The sequence below is a fragment of the Heteronotia binoei genome, chromosome 1, assembly GCF_032191835.1.
Source record: "Heteronotia binoei isolate CCM8104 ecotype False Entrance Well chromosome 1, APGP_CSIRO_Hbin_v1, whole genome shotgun sequence".
Taxonomy (NCBI): domain Eukaryota; kingdom Metazoa; phylum Chordata; class Lepidosauria; order Squamata; family Gekkonidae; genus Heteronotia; species Heteronotia binoei.
This window is the reverse complement of record NC_083223.1, coordinates 151,563,419-151,582,775: the sequence shown is the minus strand read 5'-3', so window position 1 is coordinate 151,582,775 and position 19,357 is coordinate 151,563,419. Positions and strand designations below refer to the sequence as shown.

The following is a 19,357-nucleotide window of genomic DNA, read 5'->3' as shown; positions in this document are numbered from 1 at the left end:
ACAAGATCACCATCCGCGACCGGTACCCTCTACCACTGATCCCTGAACTCTTGGATCGCTTAAAGGGGGCCCAAATTTACACCAAGCTGGACCTCCGTGGAGCGTACAATTTGGTGCGCATACGGCCCGGAGACGAGTGGAAGACCGCGTTTGGGACCCGATACGGGCAGTACGAGCACCTGGTGATGCCCTTCGGATTGACCAATGCCCCCGCTGTCTTCCAGAGGTTCATGAATGACATATTCCGGGACCTGCTCGACCGCTTCGCGATCATATACCTGGATGACATCTTAATTTACTCCCGCAATCCTGCCCAGCATGCCGAGCACGTCCGCCAGGTCCTGCAGCCCCTACGAGCCCATGGCCTCTACGCCAAGCTGGAGAAGTGCGACTTCGACCTGCGCTCCGTCGAGTTCCTTGGGCACATTGTGTCACCACAGGGGATCCTCATGGACCCGAAAAAAGTAGAAGCGGTCCTGACCTGGCAGGCTCCTCAGAATCGCAAAGACCTGCAGCGGTTCCTTGGTTTTGCCAACTACTATCGGCAATTCATCCCGGCCTACGCATCCCTGACCACACCCCTGACTCAACTACTCCGCCCCAAAGAACCCTTCCGCTGGTCCCCAGAGGCCGATAACGCCTTCTCCACCCTGAAGACTCGCTTTGCCACCGGGCCACTCCTGAGATACCCTGACTCCCAGCTTCCCTTTACGGTGGAAGCTGATGCCTCCAACGTGGCCCTGGGAGCAGTGCTGTCCCAGCGCGAGGAGCCGTCCCAGCCACTCCAGCCCTGCGCCTATTACTCGCGCCAGCTCACTGCTGCAGAGAGGAACTATACCATCTGGGAGAGGGAGTTGCTCGCGATCAAGGCGGCGTTTGAGGTTTGGCGACATTACCTCGAAGGGGCTCGCCACCCTGTTCAAGTGCTCACCGATCACCGGAACTTGGAACACCTCCAGACCACCCGCCGTCTCAACCAGCGCCAGATCCGGTGGTCCCTATTCTTCTCTCGCTTCGACTTCCGGATCTCCTACATCCCCCATACCCAGAACCGGAAAGCAGACGCGCTCTCCCGGAAACCGGAATACGCCCCTGCCTCAACTGAGACCACGCCTGCTGCTCCAATCCTGCCGCCCTCAGTATTTGCAGCCACCTCCACTTCACCAGCACTCGTGGAGGACATTCGGGCTAGCCAGGCCAATGATCCCTGGGTCCAGCAACACCTCCAGGCTCTCCAAGATGACCCAACAGGCGAGTTCACGACTCGAGGCGGCCTCTTGCTACACCGCGAACGCCTCTATGTGCCGCCCGGGCCCTTGCGGGCAGAAGTGCTACGCCTGACCCACGACTCGTTACCCGCCGGGCACTTTGGACAGCATAAGACCACCCACTTGCTGACAAGGGAATTCTGGTGGCCACGAGTTCGCGCTGATGTTGCCCGTTATGTCAGCTCCTGTGACGTCTGCCGACGGGCCAAAGACATCCCAGCCAAACCCTCAGGGTTGCTACAGCCCTTGCCCACATATTCAGGACCCTGGGAGACCATCTCGATGGACTTCATCACGGAACTTCCGCGCTCCAAGGGTCAGACTTGTATCTGGGTGGTCGTCGACCTATTTACCAAGATGGCCCACTTTGTTCCGTGCCCGAAACTTCCCACAGCTCAGGAGACGGCCCAGCTTTACCTGCAACACATCTTTCGTCTGCACGGACTCCCAGCCCATCTGATCTCCGATCGGGGCCCTCAGTTCTCCTCTCGGTTCTGGCAAGCCCTCCATTCCAGCCTGGGTACTCGAGTGCACCTGTCCTCAGCCTACCACCCACAGACAGATGGCCAGACAGAGCGCACCAATGCCACGCTAGAGCAATATCTCCGCTGTTACACCTGTTACCAGCAGGATGACTGGACCACTCTATTGCCCCTAGCGGAGTTTGCATACAACAACGCGGTCCATTCATCCACCCAAATGACCCCGTTTGCTGCAACCTACGGGTACCACCCTCGGTTCTTCCCGGCAATCCTACCACCCACGAATGTCCCCGCCGTCGATGCCTACCTGCAAGAACTCCGCGCCAGCCAAGACTTGCTCCGAGAGCAGCTACAGCAGGCCAAGGAGGCATATAAACGGGCTGCGGACCGAAAGAGGCAAGAAGGTCCTCCAGTGCAGCCGGGGGATCAGGTGTGGCTCTCAACTCGCTACCTGCGCCGGCCTGGTCGGTCTCACAAGCTGGATGCACGGTTCATTGGACCGTACCCCGTCGTAGAACAAATAAACCCCGTCGCCTTCAGGCTCCAGTTGCCACCCCACCTCCACATTCACCCTGTGTTCCATCGCTCCCTCCTTGTTCCAGCTGCACCCCCTGACCCAGCTCGGCCTCCTTCCCCACCGCCGCCACCACCGGTGTTGGTGGATGACGAGGAAGAATATGAGGTGCGCCAGATTCTGGACTCCCGGTACCATCGTGGAGGCCTCCAGTACCTTGTGGACTGGGAGGGCTACGGCCCGGAAGACCGGTCCTGGGAACCTGTGGACAATCTTCATGCCCCGGACTTGGTGCAACAATTCCACAGCGACCACCCCGACCTCCCAGGCCCCTCGACGGCGGGGGGCCCTGGGGGGGGGGATAGTGTCATGGGTGCTGGGGACCCTGCAGAAGAAACCGAGCCTGCAGAGCCTGCAGAAGCAACTGTGCCTCTGCCACCTGCACCAGTGCCCCTGCCTCCTGCTGAAGAAGATCCAAGCCCCCCTGCCTCGCCCTCTCGGGTGGCTCGTGTGCGTGACCGCCTCCGTCAGGACCTCAGGGATCGGAGGAGGGCGGCACGCTCACAAGCAAGACGCTCCCTGAGCCCTGAGTGGTGAAAGGATTCTGGCCCTTCTAAGTGTGAGGATGCTTAAGTTTCGGCAGGATCCTGGCTGCTGCTCTGAGACAGCAATTAGCCCAAATGAGCAACAGGCAGCAGAGGGCTATATAGCTGTGGGCTTTGGGAGGAGGCTTTGTGGAAGCAACTAGTCACATACCTGACATCCTAGCATCCACTCCGGCTCTTGACTTTGGCTTTTGGATTCCTGACTTTGGCTTGGACCTCTGGACCCCCTGACTTCGGCTTCTGAACCTCTGACCTGTGATACCTGGATTACGATTCTGTTTTGGCGCCTTGGACCCTCCTTGCTCACGAGTTGCCGACCTTGGACCGCCCCTGGACTTTGCCTGACTCAGCCCCAGCTCGTGACAGAAGCTCCCTATCAATTGTTACAATTATTTAAAGGATGGAGGGTAAGGGCTTCCTGACTTCACCGGGGGAAAGATTACAAGCAAGTGCAACTCCCATTTTTATTTCAGAACTCTTGTATAGTCCTGAAGTAGAAGACTGGTAGGTGATGGATATGGAAGACTTCTGCAAAGATGGACTGAAGTACCATTTGGCAACAGCTACCTTTTCCGTCTCATTGAGGTTTATGGAATAACACTTGTTCAAGGTTGTTTCCCAGATGTCTTCTGACCAGGACACTTCTTGACATAGGTATTTCTTTTACATGAGATGCACTCTGGCCTGTCAACTAGAAGACTGGGATTTCCCAAGTACTGTTATATATTAATAAATGGAACTTGTTCTTTTCTACTATCTTTGAAGTATTCACAAGGACTTTATAAAACAAGGCAAGCTGAAAGATGCACCAAATCATCCAGTTTGTTTCATGACAATTTGAACCTGTATTTTCCACATCCAAATTCTATATACTGAGTCACATTTGTAAGCAAGATTCTTGCTTTCCAAAAATCAGACCAGTAATGACTACATGGACATCTGGACTGGGGCGGCTCGGCAGTGCTGCTGTTAGATCTGTTGGCTGCGATTGCTAGTCGACCACCAGCTACTGTCCCTCCGATGCAGGGATTCAGGGGTCTGCCCTTCAATGGCTTACTTCTTTTCTCCAAGGTCAGGGACAAAGGGTGGCTATAAGGGAGCAATCATTCCAGAGGCACCCACTTGTATGTGGTGTGCCTCAGGGGGCGGTTCTCCTCCCAATACTATTTAACATCTACATGTGTCCCCTTGCCCAAATTGTCCAGAGATATGGGTTGGATTGTCACCAGTATGCGGATGACACCCAGCTCTAGGTATTGTTGGGAGGCCAGTCCAGCTGTGCCCTGGAAGATCTGGACCTGGCATTGCAAGGCATAGTGAAATGGCTCAGGCAGAGTTGACTGAAATTGAATCCAGTGAAGACAGAGGTCCTGCCTAGGTTGTGGTGGTCTGGGTGGAGAGATCCTGCTGCTGGCCTTTGATGGGACACCTATGGCACCAGCTCCAAGGGTCAAGAGTTTAGGGGTGCTCCTGGAGCCTTCACTGACTATGGAGGCCCAGGTAGCAGCCACTGCTAAATCCGTACCTGGAATGCGATGAACTGGCAACAGTGATCCATGCAACGGTCACCTCGAGATTAGACTAACGTAATGCCCTCTACATGAGGCTGCCTTTTACTCAAATTCGGAGGCTGCAACAGGTGCAAAACGCAACAGCCAGGTTACTTATGGAGATACCTGTATGGGAGCACATTCAGCCTGCGATGGAAACGTTACACTGGTTGCCTGTGGCATTCTGAAGAAGTAGTTCCTTTTATCCGTTTTAACCTGACTGCTCAGCAATTTCATTGAATGCCCACGAGTTCTTGTATTGTGAGAAAGGGAGAAAAGGACTTCTTTCTCTACTTTCTCCATCCCATGCATAATCTTGTAAACCTCTATCATGTCACCCTGCAGTCAATGTTTCTCCAAGCTAAAGAGCCCCAAGCGTTTTAACCTTTCTTCATAGGGAAAGTGTTCCAAACCTTTAATCATTCTAGTTGCTCTTTTCTGCACTTTTTCCAATGCTATAATATCCTTTTTGAGGTGCGGTGACCAGAACTGCACACAGTACTCCAAATGAGACTGCACCATCTATTTATACAGGGGCATTATGATAGTGGCTGATTTGTTTTCAGTTCCCTTCCTAATAATTCCCAGCATGGTGTTGGCCTTTTTTATTGCAATCACACACTGTCTTGACATTTTCAATGAGTTATCTACCTCGACCCCAAGATCTTTCTCTTGGTCAGTCTCTGCCAGTTCACACCCCATCAACTTGTATTTGAAGCTGGGATTCTTAGCCCCAATGTGAATCACTTTGCACTTGGCCACATTGAAGCTCATCTGCTACGTTGATGCCCACTCACCCAGCCTCAACAGATCCCTTTGGAGTGCCTCACAATCCTCTCTGGTTCTCACCACCCTGAACAATTTAGTGTCATCTGCAAACTTGGCCACTTCACTGCTTACTCCCAACTCCAGATCATTAATGAACAAGTTAAAGAGCATGGGACCCAGTACTGAGCTTGCGGCACCCCACTGCTTACTGTCTTCCACTGCGAAGACTGCCCATTTATACTCACTCTCTGCTTCCTATTAATTAGCCAGTTTTTGATCCATAAGAGGACCTGTCCTTTTACTCCATGACTCTCGAGCTTACTAAGGAGCCTTTGGTGAGGAACTTTATCAAAAGCTTTCTGGAAGTCAAGGTAAACAACATCTATCGGGTCTCCTTTGTCCATATGTTTGTTCACCCCCTCAAAGAAATGTAACAGGTTAGTGAGGCAAGATCTTCCCTTACAGAACCCATGCTGAGTCTTCCTCAATAACTTGTGTTCATCAATGTGCCTACTCGTTCTGTCCTTGATAATGGATTCTACCAACTTTCCCAGTATTGAAGTCAGACTGACTGGCCTGTAATTTCCTGGATCTTCTTTGGAACCCTTTTTAAAGATGGGGGTGACATTTGCTACCTTCCAGTCTTCGGGAACAGAGGCAGATTTCAATGAAAGATTACATATTTTTGTCAGAAGATCCACAAGTTCAACTTTGAGTTCTTTCAGAACTCTTGGATGTATGCCATCCGGACCTGGTGACTTAGTTTTTAATTTGTCAATCAGTTGTAGGACCTCCTCTCTTGTCACCTCAATCTGACTCAGGTCTTTCAACACCCCTTCCAAAAATAGTGGTTCTGGAGCGGGCAAACACTTCTCGTCTTCCACAGTGAAGACGGAGGCAAAAAATGCATTCAGCTTCTCAGCCATTTCCCTATCCTCCTTTGACTCCTTGTTCATGTTCAGGATCCCAAAATCTTCTTAAGATCCCCAGACCAAAGAAGCTCGATTGACGGCCACCAGAGCCAGAGCGTTCTTGGTAACAGCCCCCGCTCTGTGGAATGCCCTCCCAGGAAACATCAGGGCCCTGTGGGACCTGCCACAGCCTGTAAGACCGAACTGTTCAAACTTGCTTTTAACAGTTGAGGGGAGGTGGCTGTTATTCCACAGCACTGACAATCTTACTGAACAAATATAACTGAAAGAAACATCAGAATAATTAAAACATCAACATGCATCTTGGACTTTTAATGACTATATAATAGAAATTATTTTATTGTATATTTGTTTTAATATTTTATGTTGTTTTTATTTGTTGTTAGCTGCCGTGAGCCCATCAGGGGAGGGCGGGATATAAATTTGATTAAATAAATATATATATATATATATACACACACACACATATGCAGTAGTATACCACTGTTTCCCAAAGCAAACGTGATGTCTGGATTACTAACTTTAAACTTTAATGTATATGTACCTTTTAAGGTCTCTGTCTGAGTGGGAATGAGAGATGGTCCAAAAATCATGCCATAAGCTTTATGGCTAAGTGGGGATTTGAACTTGGGTCACCCTAGTCCTAGACTATGACTTTAACCAATACACAATATGAGCGTACTGCATTTTTGTACACCATGAACCACCAGCGTACCTTGTAGCAATTAGGTCTGCCTCAAACTTAGTCTAGAAGCTTGAAAGATTGATTTCAAATGTAAAACAGAACATGTCAGAGTCTTCATAAATCATTTACTTACACATTTTAATCTTCACTTCCTGGAACCAAACCAGAGGAATTAAAGAGCAGAATTTGAATTATGAATAAATATTGAAAGCAATGGGACAGCACACTTCTAACTACAAGACCAGAGGTAAGTGATTAAATTTACTTTCACAAACATCATTTAAAATGGGAAGCAAGAACAATGTAAATCAAGAGTGCTTAAAAGCACTGCTGTTTTTGAGGTACAATGGATGGCATGTCAGCCTCTGATGGAAGTTATGGGAGACTACCATGACTAAGACAAAACGAAAAGAAGTACAAAGCAATGTAACTGTGAACAGAGAACCTGATTGCTTTTAATTTATAAAACACTTCCAAGTTAGAATATACGTATTACAAAATAGTTTTAGCGTAATAGTTTTTAACCTATAAATGTATTATGGTTTTATATGTTTTTATGGAATTGATTGTTTTTATGATATTGTAAGCCGCCCTGAGTCCGCTTGCGGAGAGGGCGGGATATAAATATAAAGTAATAAATAAATAAATAATAAATAAAAATAAAATGTGGTTCATTACACGTATTACAAAATAAAATGTGGTTTCTTGACTGTGAAAAAGTGCTATGCAGGCTGGTTCTTGATAATCCTTTGGTCACAGGTCACATATTTCCTACCAAAATCTGGTTAATGCATTGTAATGGGATGGAGGAAAACGTGACCAGTAACATACCTATGTGATCCACTCATATACATGCAGGTCTTGTCAGGCATTCTCTTCAGAAAAAAAGAACAGAAATGTCCACTGTACCTAGGCAATACTTTTTGATAAAGATAATTCAGCTAACTGCATGAGCATTTGCTGTTTCTCTAAGAAAGTTCTGATTTTTACCAAAGCTTTATGTGTAAGTTCCAAAGTTTCATGCCATTTATTCTTCTCCGGGCTTGTGTAGGTAACTAAGTTCTCAGTATACTGCAAGATCACCTTTAGAAACCTGTGAAGAGCAGGAAAAAAATTATGAGACTAACAGTTGATAAAAATAATTCTTAAAACCAATTTCCCTGGGAAGTTTTTTTTAACAGCTGTTTCCCCAGGCTTTTCAAATTTCTGGAAGAACAGTCTTTTCACAGCTTTGAAGAAAGAGGCTCAGTGAAAGACAGTGTGGTGAAGTAGTTTGAGTTCAGCACTGAGTCCAAAGAGACACAAGTCCAAGACTATGCTCAGCCCTGAAATTGGGTATCTATGAAGATAAAACTGAGGTGAGATTAGAGAGAATACCTGTTTTGATGCTTAGGAGAAGGAGAGCAGGATAATAATGTAATAAGTAAATACTAAGTAAACCCCTTGGAAAACTCAAGATACAGCTATGAGTACATGGTGACGTAAGCAGTTCTTGCTTCACATACAGCAAAAAGTATACAGAAGAAACTCTTCAACTATTTCATTATATCTGCTGATAAGGGAATGTAAAGAATTACAGATTAATGGAGAAACTATTTTAATTCACCAGTTATGTTTTAATACACACTTACTTGAGATACTGCTGATACTCAGTAGGATTCTTGTCGCGCACAGTATGAATACTGATCCGCTCCAGAGTGATCAGGATTAAAATCAGTTGCAGGACTGGAGAAAGACATTTAATGCTAGAAGGAAAAAAAATAAGAAGTCATTAGGAAGAAAATCAAGCTATATATCTAAATAACAAAAAAGTTAATCTATTTAAGCCAGCTTCACCAGTCTATAACCCTGGCTCACAAGATTCTGCCAGGAGGGAGTTTCTGTTTGTTAGCTAAAAACCCCAGTGTCACATTCATTAAGCTAACCCTAACCCTAAACAACTACACTAGCCTGGGTGTCCTTCAATGAGAACAGTACCTCATCGCTTGTGACACTGTGCTGGTGTAACAGTCAAGTATCTTTTCAGAAGTCTTTATGTACCTTCATATGACAGAGTTAGCGGACTCAAACACTTTACTGGCTGTGCTCCAACACTCAATAAGAGCAGTGATGTCTGGATATTCAGAGAGGACTGATCTCCAGTTGTTGCTTGTTTCTCGGTTGTGGCAGGACACTATCCATTGTTTCTTACGGCCCACATGGGTAAATACACTGACAAGGTGACATTGGTTAGTGGATAATTTTGCCATTGGCTGAAACAGCACCCCTTCACCTATCCCTTTAAATGGGCACTCCTACTGAGAAGACTGCCAAGAATGGACTTTCTCACTTCTCAGAATCTTTTTTTCCCTCCCTCTCTGCTCCATCTGGCCTGGCTTTGACAGGCAACAACCAGAAACACTTCCCACTAAGAGGAAACAAGTGTTATGACAGACTCCAGCACGTGCCACATATACCAGCCTCCTAAAAAAGACGGTCTACTCAATTCTCCCAGCTGTTGAAAGAAGTAAAAGATTAATTTTACACATTCATTCATTACAAGAATGGTGCAAACTATTTCTCAGAATTTAATAGCCAGGATCAAATCCCCCTCATGTGTAAGTTGAAAGCACTTTCCCATGCACATGGGGAGCAAGGTAATAGTTTCTTGTGGTGTCAGCCCCTTATACCTTAAGGATGCCTGTTCTGAAGATCCCTTCCTGATATGGGATAGAACCCTTTTGGGGCCTTGACAGCAGAGGAATGGAAAAATTCTTATATGCAAATGGAACATTTTACTCAATAGTTTGGATCTTGGCCAAGGTTGTTCACTGCTGACAGGATGGAAACAGTACAATCGCAGGATAGTTAGAACATACTAAAATCCTACTGGAAGTACTGGGACTCAAGTTCTTTACCAGGCGTGGTTTTAGTATTCAAATTCATGTTACACTAGACAAGACTCCTAAAAGTCACTAAATCCAAATCAAAGTTTAAATGTGAATTGTAGTTTGATAAAGAGATATTACAATATTTCACCTAAGGCCTCAATAAATGCCTTTGAATGGAATCTTCATATGCAGCAGATGCATTAGTGTCTTGCCAACAACAGTGCCACTAAAAAACCCCCAAAAATTCCAGCAACAAAGCTTTAAGAGGGCAGACAATTCTTCTTAAAACATAAAAGTACGAAGTAGCAACAAGTAATAACACTTCACAGCGGAATTTATTTTAATCTTGAATTTTTTAAAAATTGCTCTTAAATTTGCCTTCACTTATCTAAAGTATCTTTTTGGTTAACTCTACACAGGGGTTTCGAACTCATTTGTTATGGGGGCCAGATATGACAGCCCTTGTTGGGCTGAGCAATGTGTGTCATAAAATGTAATGTCAGGTAATGGAGATATAAACTTTTAAAAGAATATAGACAAACAGAATTAAACATTTTAAGCAAAATTTAAAATAAAACATGCTTAAAAAATTAGCACATTTGCAATATTTTGTTTATTTAACAGTATCTGATAAAGACATGTTGCTTACCTGTAACTGTAGATCTTTGAGTGGTCATCTGTGCATGGGATAGAGTGCCTGTGCCGATCCCCGAATTGGTACCTAAAAAGGCCAGGATTTTTCGCGCTCGGCACCCAGTGAGCATGTGCAGGAGCCCCAGTATGCATGCTCACCAGAGCCGGCACAAGGATCCCGCCAGTTCCTTCCTGACCGCTGGAAGCCCCTAAAATAGGGAGACCGTCAGCAGTGGGGAAGGAGGGCGGGTAGTGTGAATGCACAGATGACCACTCGAAGATCTACAGTTACAGGTAAGCAACCTGTCTATCTTCTTCATGGTCTCTGTGCTTCACACTCATGGGAGATTAGCAAGCCAGACATACCTGGAAGCGGGAGCAGACGGTCAACCAGAAGAGACAGCTTGCAGCACCACAGCTCCCAGATGCTTCATGAAAGCATGGGGAGAGGACCAAGCGGTGGCCTTGCAAACGTCCATCAAGGAGACACCCTTCAGGAACGCCACCGACGTCGCCATAGCCCTAGTAGAGTGTCCATGAATGTCGCCATAGCCCTAGTAGAGTGTCCAAGTCTCTGAGACGAAATTTTAGAACCCAACCAAGCAGCATAGGTAACAAAGAGATGCTGGTCCTGACGAAAACTCTTAGAGCGGCTCAGATAAAAAAGTAATGCAAGCTTAACATCCAAGGCATGCAACCGATGCTCCTTGTCCAAAGAAGGCGTAGGGTAAAATGTAGGTAACCAAACGTCCAACTTAAGATGAAACTGGGGAACCACCTTAGGGAGAAACGAAACATCAGGAGCCAACGAAACTTCAGACTCAAGAAACACTTAAGTACAGATGGTCACAATGCATAGCCATGAGCTCCCCTACTTGGCGTACCGATGTGATCGCCACCAGAAATGCAGTCTTCCAGGATAGGAGCAGTAGGGAACAGGCTGCCATTGGTTCAAAAGGACGCCTGGTCAACCTATCCAAAACTAATGGCAAATCCCACAACTGTGGGGGTGATCTAGACAGAGGATGCAACCTGACCAGTCTCTTCAGGAATTGCTTCGAACGAGGATAAGCAAACACCAAATGCCCCTCAACAAGCTCATGGTGAGCTGATATAGCTGATAAATAAACTTTCACAGAAGAAAAGGAAAGTTCAGCATCAATCAAAGATAAGAGAAAATAAAAAATCACAGGTAAACCCACCCGTTGGGGCAAGATTGCAGTATCAGCCAAAAACCGGACAAATCTTCCCCATTTCCTGTCATAGGAAATACGGGTAGACAACTTCCTACTATTCAAAAAAACGTGATTGACTCTGCTCGAAAATTCGCAGGATCAATGAACCACACTGTCAACTTTAGGTGAGGAACATTGTGGTGAAACACTTGCCCTTCTTGGGCCGCAAGAAGGTCTGGCTCCACTGGAAAATGATGAAAAATTCCCCGCGCTAAGTGGAGCAAAATCGGAAACTAGTTTTGCCGAGGCCACCATGGCATAATTAGTATGCACCTCGGTTCCTCCCTCTTTATCTTGTTGACTACTCTCGTCAGCAGTGGAAGAGGCGGGAACAAATACAGAAAACGACCCTTCCACGGGAACATTAGACCATTCCCCAAGGAAGCCGGATCCATCCCTCCCCTGGTGCAAAATAAGGGACACTGTGGCGAAAACATTGATCTGAGGATACCCCCAGAGCTGGAACACTGGTTGAAGGAAACACCACTGTATCTCCCATTCGTGCAGAGATGCTGCTCCTCTGCTCAATGAATCTGCCTGGAGATTACAGTTAGAGATAGTTTATGTGGTAACGAATCAGCTGTGGTGACCATGGACCCCCACACACACAGAGTATCCATGTGAACACTCCATCCCCATAGGGACGCATCTGTGGTGATCGTAACCATCGTTACAGGCAGATGGAAAGGAGCTCTTTGACAGATGTTGTCGCTGGAAGTCCACCATTCCAGGGACTGGAGGATCGAGGGTGGAATCGTGAACTTCTTTCGAGGCGAGTTCCTTAGACAACGAAACTTTTCGAGGAACCAAAGTTGAAGCCCTCTCATGCGAAGTTTCGTGAACAGTAACACACTTGTAGTCGCCGCCATCAGTCCCAGCAGCTGCTGCAACTGTTGTGCTGTGCCCCATTTCTGGACTTGAAAAAAATGAATGAGGGTGATAATGTCCATTGCTCTCTGTCGAGGCAGAAAAGCACGATGAAGGTCCGTGTCCAACAGAGCCCTGATAAACTGAACTGTCCTTGATGGCATCAAGTGGGACTTTTTCATGTTGACCTGCAGACCTAGGGTATGGAGAAGACGGAGAGTTGTCGCAATATGGCCGGACGGATGCTCTTTCAAGTTCTCCACAAGGAGCCAGTCGTCTATATATGAAAAGATGACTATGCCTTGAAGCTGGAGGTGTGCTGCTACAATGCTCATCATCTTGGTAAACACCCGTGGTGCAGTACACAGGCCAAATCGAAGGGCTTTGAAGTGAAAATGGTTGGAGCCTATCATGAACCTGAGGAAGTGCCTGTAAGATGGATGGATGCTGACATGGAAGTAGGCATCCTTCAGATCCAAGGTCGCCATCCAGTCTCCTTGGCTGATAAGGGGAAGGATTGTTTGTAGGGTAGACATCCGAAATTTCTGGTACACGATAAACTTGCTCAGATTTTGAAGGTCCATAATTGGTCTCAGTCCACCATCCCGTTTGGGGACCAGAAAATAACGAGAATAAAACCCCCTGTTTCTGGCCGCTGGAGGGACCGGTTCTATGGCTTGTTTCTGCAAGAGATTGCTCACTTCCTCTAGCAAAGGGGGGGAAGGAGGTATGATGACAAAAACTGACTGAGTTGGAAGCTGAACAAAGTCTATCTTGTAACCCTCTGTTATAATGGAGAGAACCCATTTGTCTGTGGAGATGGACTCCCGTGCAGGTAGATGTGACGGAGGTGGATCGGAGAAGTAGGGGCAATGACGTGTGTGACAGAAAAGTCAAAGGCCCTGCTTCAGGGGGTGGGACTCCTTGGATTTATTGGTAGCTGCAGAAGCCGAAGCAAACTTAAGACTTATTATTTCCCCTATAAGGAGATCTGCTCTCAGTCTGCGAAGAGCGAGGCCTCCAAGATCAATCAGGAGAAATTTGTGATAAGGCCTCTTGGGCCAGGGTTTGTGCCACTGCTTAGGCTTTCCAGCCCCAAAAGACATAGGAACGCCAAGGTTCCACGAGGTCATAATACTTTTGTCCATTTCCTGTAGGGTGCTATCAGTAGTGGAGCTAAAAAGACCTTCACCTTCAAAGGGAAGGTCTTCTACATAAGCCCTAGTGTCAGGCTGAAGGGCTGTTGAATGCAACCAGGAGTGACGGCGTAGGGAAATAGCAGAGGTTAGAGTCTTGGCAGAGATGTCTACCATGTGCTTTGACGCAGCCAACTATTGTTTAGCCACAGCAAATCCCTCTCTTTGCAGTTTCTTCATCAGAGACCGCTTCTCCTCACTCATAGATGACAGCAGAGGTGTGAGTTGTTCCCAAATTGAATACTGGTAGCATGCCAAACATGTAGCATAGTTAGAGATTTTTACTCCCAAGGCTCCTGCCGAGTAGAAATGTCTACCAGCATTATCGATCTTCTTGCCCTCTTTATCAGGAGGGGAAGAGTGAGTCTTGCGAGGCTTTGAAGATGAAGAGACCACCACTGAATTGGGTTTGGGGTGAGAAAAGAGAAACTCAGCACCAGCCTCTTGGACACGATACATATGGTTTAAACATCGCGAGGAAATCGGTGTGGATGCCGGCTTTGCCCATGGCTCCTTTACTGCTTGCAGAATGACTTTGGTCACTGGGAGAGCCACAGCTGTCGATGTGTCCCGCTGCATGATATTGAACACAGTATCATCGATGACCGGATGAGGTTGGACCACTGAGAGCGAAAGAGATTGTGAGATACGCTTCACCATGTCTCCATACGACTTGAGATCCTCCGAAGGGGATATCGGAAGATCCTCTGCAATATGAGAGTCTGGAGAAGGTTCAGCTTGTGCCTTGTCTGGATCATCGGTACCGACCTCAGAGTCCGACGTCAAAGCCTCTCCTCTTCTTTCAGAGTGTTCCGATAACAGCGGGGTCAAAGCACGCTAGGGTGAAAGGAACGATGCCAACGGGTGAGCCTGCGGGTCCCCAGACCTTTCCTTACGCCTCTCAGGAGGAATCAAAGGTGTGCAGCGGGTGGAAGAGTGATGCGAGACCTTCGAGAAGTGAGAAGCTTCTGAGCATTGGTCCCATTCCGGCAGCTCGTGTTCTTATGTGATGCAGAGTGTTGGACTGGATGGGCCACTGGCCTGATCCAACAGGGCTTCTGTTATGTTCTTATGTGACGCAGAGTGTTGGACTGGATGGGCCACGGATATGGTAACGGGTATGGATAAGGTCCAAATGAACAAGGCCACTGACGCTGCTCCCACACGGGTGGAGGGGGGATCCTGCGAATCGAAGCACTTGACTCAGCCTCTCTCCAAAGATGAGCCGAAGCCTCAGTCTCAGAGACCGAACCGCTGTCGTTCCGCCAACGTGACTCTGACCTGGAAGAACGAGTTTGCTGGGTCAGGTCGATTTCCTGCTCCGATCCCGAAAAATGGGTCAGTTGAGACCCAAGCCTGCCCAATACCGATGGGCTTCTCCAGCAGCTGGGTGATGCAAGAATGGTGGAGCAGTTTGCGCCGATGCCTAATCTGTTGAAGCATCCCTAGAAGAGGAAGGAGTGCAGGAAAGTCTGTCCTTCCTATGCTTGTCCTTCGACTTATGCTTTTTGGAAGGGACGACCGGCTCCCAGAGTCATCTCAATGTTTCTTCGGTGAAGTGGACTCCACTAACCCTTCAGAGGGTCATTTCATAGGCCGATCCCGCTCAGTCGGCATAACTGTCGACACTGGAGACGGACCCATCGATGCCAAGGCCGTGGATTGGGTTGTGTCACCCATCGATGCCAAAGAGCCCAATGCCATTATAGGCGGTTGAAGAGCCGATTCGACTAAAGCCGGCGATAGCCTTGCTGCTTGATTTTTCCATGTCTGTTTGGAAAACCTCGAGCAATGCAGGCACAAGTTGACATGGCGTCCCTCGCCCAGGCACAACAAGCAGAGGGAGTGACCGTCCGGGGGTGCAATCTTACTACCACACTTCAGGCAGCGCTTGAAGAACCCCCAATGTTTTTCCATAGGGAGCAGGAATGTGGCAACGAAGGGGAAAAAATTGCCCCGAAGGGCGAAGTCCAACTAAAAGTCTTTTTTAAAAAAACAACAAGGAAATAGGAAAAATAAACAACGGGCAAGAAGAGGAAAGCCAAGAAAAAAATTTGTAAGTACCGACTGGAGCACTGAAGAACAATCCTTTCAACGCGGCAGTCAAGAAGGAACTGGCAGGATCCTCACGCTAGCTCTGGTGAGTATGTGCACTGCGGCTCCTGCGCATGCTCACTGGGTGCCGAGTGCGAAAAATCTCGGGCTTTTTAGGTACCGATTTGGGGATTGGCGCAGGCGCTCTATCCCATGAGTGTGAAGCACAGAGACCACAAAGAAGATCTGACACCTCTTGTTCTGAATTATTGCATCAAAATCTGTAGACAATGTCTGTGTTGTAGCAATCTTGAGTAGGCTGTTCAAGTGCTGTTCAGGTATGTATCTGTAAGGTGCAAACCTACTTTTGATTTTTTGACGTTCATTAAGGAAATCTCATGGTCAATGCTTTGACTCTAAAACCCAGAAGAAAACATAAAATGGCTGGGCATTTTGTTAACAAGTTGCTTCATGTGCTTGTCAGCCAATGGAGAAAACAGAGGCTTTGCTCTGTAGTTCCTGTAAAACTGAACAAGCCTGGCAAAGCAAGCTGTGACGCAGAAGGAAGCAAGAGAGGGAGAAGGAAGCAGACAACAGGGAGTTGCTCACGGTCCTCTTAAGAGTTCTCCAGGGGCCTGTATGGCTCTCGGGCTGCACATTTGCACTACTGCTCTACAGGAACTAGTGATATAAATAATTTTAAGTTTTAATCAACAGAGAAAACTACACAATGGAACAAGTCTATCATTAGTTTTTCAGTTCTCAGTTAAAATTCTGGCAATGTTGGAAAAACCTGACATGTAATATTTAGCTGTGTTCTGTTTTGGAATGAAATTTACATAGCAATAAAGATGCTGCTGCTGATTTTTCTAGATATTATAAAAGTAGTAGCAACTGCAGCAAGATATTTTAAAGAATTAATGAGAAAAGTATAGAATGAACTATGTAACTTAAGAAATAACAAAGTGGAAACTATTTAAAAACAGAACAATAGGCAGATGCAATTTTCCAATTAGTTGTTTGTGAATATGTAACACGTGGCAAGAAAACAAAAATGATTTAAATCTTATAAACATGGAAAAAATATCTATCTACATACATAACAAGACACTTGGGTTGAAAGACTGATTTAACTGGAACTGGGCACTGAAATATATTTTCTAATGAATCTGAATACATGTCTAGACAACTGCACACTTATACACTTCCTCCTCAAAACTAAACCCCATGACAGTAAAGCTACTTTCAAGATAACCACTACTTTTCTAGTGAAGTCTTAAAATTGGACACTTATGCATCTGTAAAAAACTGAGGTACAAAACTTACCGCATAACAGAAGTTAACATTTCAGCACAGAATAAACCAAGCCACACAGGCATGAAATGTTGAGTAAAGAGAATACAGTTGGTTCTCCAGGCTTAGATTGGGGAGGTATTTCAAGCAGTAGTCAGAACAGAGCTATGGTTTACTTATTTATTTACATTACTTATAGTCCACCTTTCTCACTGGGACTCAAGGCGGATTATACAGAGTGAATCAAAACATTCAATCTTGTAAAATTTGAACAGAAATGAAAGGTGTATTACACAGAGTGAATCAATACATGTATGTGTATATAGTTTTATGTAGTATATGGGATTTCTTTAACAAACTCTTTACACGAAAATAAGTTTCAAGGTAAAGTTAATTCTCATTTCTTAAAAAAATAGTTTTTAAAAACTTCCCACCTCCTCCTCAGGCGCAGATAATTGTGCCTCTGGCGTGATCGCAGTGACTTGTTTATCCATTGCTTATATCTGGTTTCACAAGTAGAAATTACTTGACATGACACATGGTGGCACTGTATGCCTATTTGACGAAGCACCACGGTGACTTCTAGAACAGACCGTGGACAGAAAAGGATGCCAACAGGCTTGCTGCAGAATTCAATCATTAACCTGAAAGGTAAAAAGTCTTTCTTCAGTGTTCTTTAAATTACAGTAAACAAAATCTAAGCATTTTTAAACCGAATGTACTGTAAGCAGCTTGAAGTTAGGGTAGCCACAAGCTATCTATTATAAAAGGGGGCAAATGGATTTTTTTTTTCTATATTACTTCAAGTGATGATCACAACCTGACTAGAGGTACACCACCTTGGGTTCATATAAACAAAGTTGGGAAGGAAACAACTTTAGTCTTAACTGTGTGTGTGTGTACCAGTCAGCTAGCTAGCTAGCTATAGACATTGATATTCTTGTAAAGATTGAACAGAAATGAAATCTTTCATTCCAGAAATGCCCAAAAGAAGTCACAAAGATGTAAGACAGACCTATTTCAGATATAACAAAGAGCATATGGAATGTTATAGGACATACTTTTTTGTTATAAGATTGTTTGCAGAATCATCTGGAAGTCTGATATCCTGAGGTAAGTATACTTGTAATAGAGAGAAAATATCAGCAATAAGTATACACGGGGTCACTGTAGAGTCCTCTTCTGATCTTAATGGGAAAAAGAACCCAAAATATTAAAAGCTGCTTTTAGAACTGTACGCAGGATTTATTTGGATAATAACAATTCTATAGTACCAACTTTTGAAATGCCTTGTAGTATTTATAATCACACAATACCTTGAATATATTTCCCTTGCATGAGTTATTACTGTAGTTGTTCTCTATTTCCAATGTGGAAGTCCTAGAACATTCCAAAGAGTTTTTTAAAATGTCAGCACAGGCTTGCTCCTTCCATTCTCTTCAAACAAGCCCCACTGTAGTTACAAAATTAGAAGAGCTTTCATTGCTTTCTCTGCTTGTTCTACCTATTCCAAAACGGCCTTATCACAAATCATCAGCTCTTCCCAATGAATTCTGTCTTCTTCTGTGGTGATCTCATAAAGGTTCAGAGACATCCAGTCTTGCCCCTCCTAAAAACATTAGCCTCAGGATTATGTGATCTGCTGGGATTGGAATGGATGGATTTGAAGATCAGGAATTTTGAACTGCTATAAGTTTTTCTAGGCTCTGCACTTTTGTAGGCTCCGAGCTACAAAGACTCTGATATGCTGTTTTTTCATGGAGTGTGGGGAAATGTCTCTCCTTGATCTTCTCCAAGCCTTCAGTATGGATAGGTTGGGATAAACAGTTATATACACGCACACACATATATATACACACACATAAACACAAATAAAACTCCTTGTCCTTCAAGAACATCTCTATATTAATCCCCTTACTAGTAACCCTACAATATGTCTCGTAATTAAAGTCTAAAATTATGTGAGGTTCCCTCACCAGGGCTAGTAACCATTGATGGAGCCTTTTCTTCCATAATCTGTCTACTCCCTGTTCAAAGCCCTCTATGCTCATGGCCATCACTAGAAATATTTTACATAAATCATTAAAATCTGCTGAAATCCTTACCGAGCCACTTACCCAAAAGGGTGATAACAAGCCCTTACCCTATCATTTCTTGTTCATTTGGCACTACAGGAAGATCAGACCATAAATTAATGCTTTCCACACACTGAAGTACCTAGAAAGTGAAAAATAAGGTATACAGAAATCAAACTAAAAGCTTATATTAATTAAATTAGGTATTAGACTTCTGGTCGTGGCGACCCATCGTTAAGATTGACCGAGGATTTGCTCTGTTCGGTCAATCTTAAATCGGTCAATTGGGGGGGGGGGGGGGTTTCCCCAGATTGAGAAGCCTGAGTCCAGGGTCCAGGAAGGATTCTGGC

At 45.6% G+C, this 19,357-nt stretch overlaps 1 protein-coding gene across 1 annotated transcript in view; it reads right to left on the bottom strand.

The window, feature by feature from the left end:
• Nucleotides 1-7,713: 7,713 nt before the first annotated feature.
• ERMARD (ER membrane associated RNA degradation) overlaps nt 7,714-19,357 on the bottom strand; it is an 83,278-nt gene continuing 71,634 nt past the window's right edge. Inside the window, exons 14-18 of the mRNA XM_060241331.1 lie at nt 19,076-19,149; nt 17,994-18,119; nt 17,367-17,576; nt 8,436-8,549; nt 7,714-7,897 (exon numbers count right to left, since the gene is read on the bottom strand). Of these exons, the coding sequence (XP_060097314.1) occupies nt 7,714-7,897; nt 8,436-8,549; nt 17,367-17,576; nt 17,994-18,119; nt 19,076-19,149 (708 nt within the window). The remainder of the gene's footprint in view (nt 7,898-8,435; nt 8,550-17,366; nt 17,577-17,993; nt 18,120-19,075; nt 19,150-19,357) is intronic.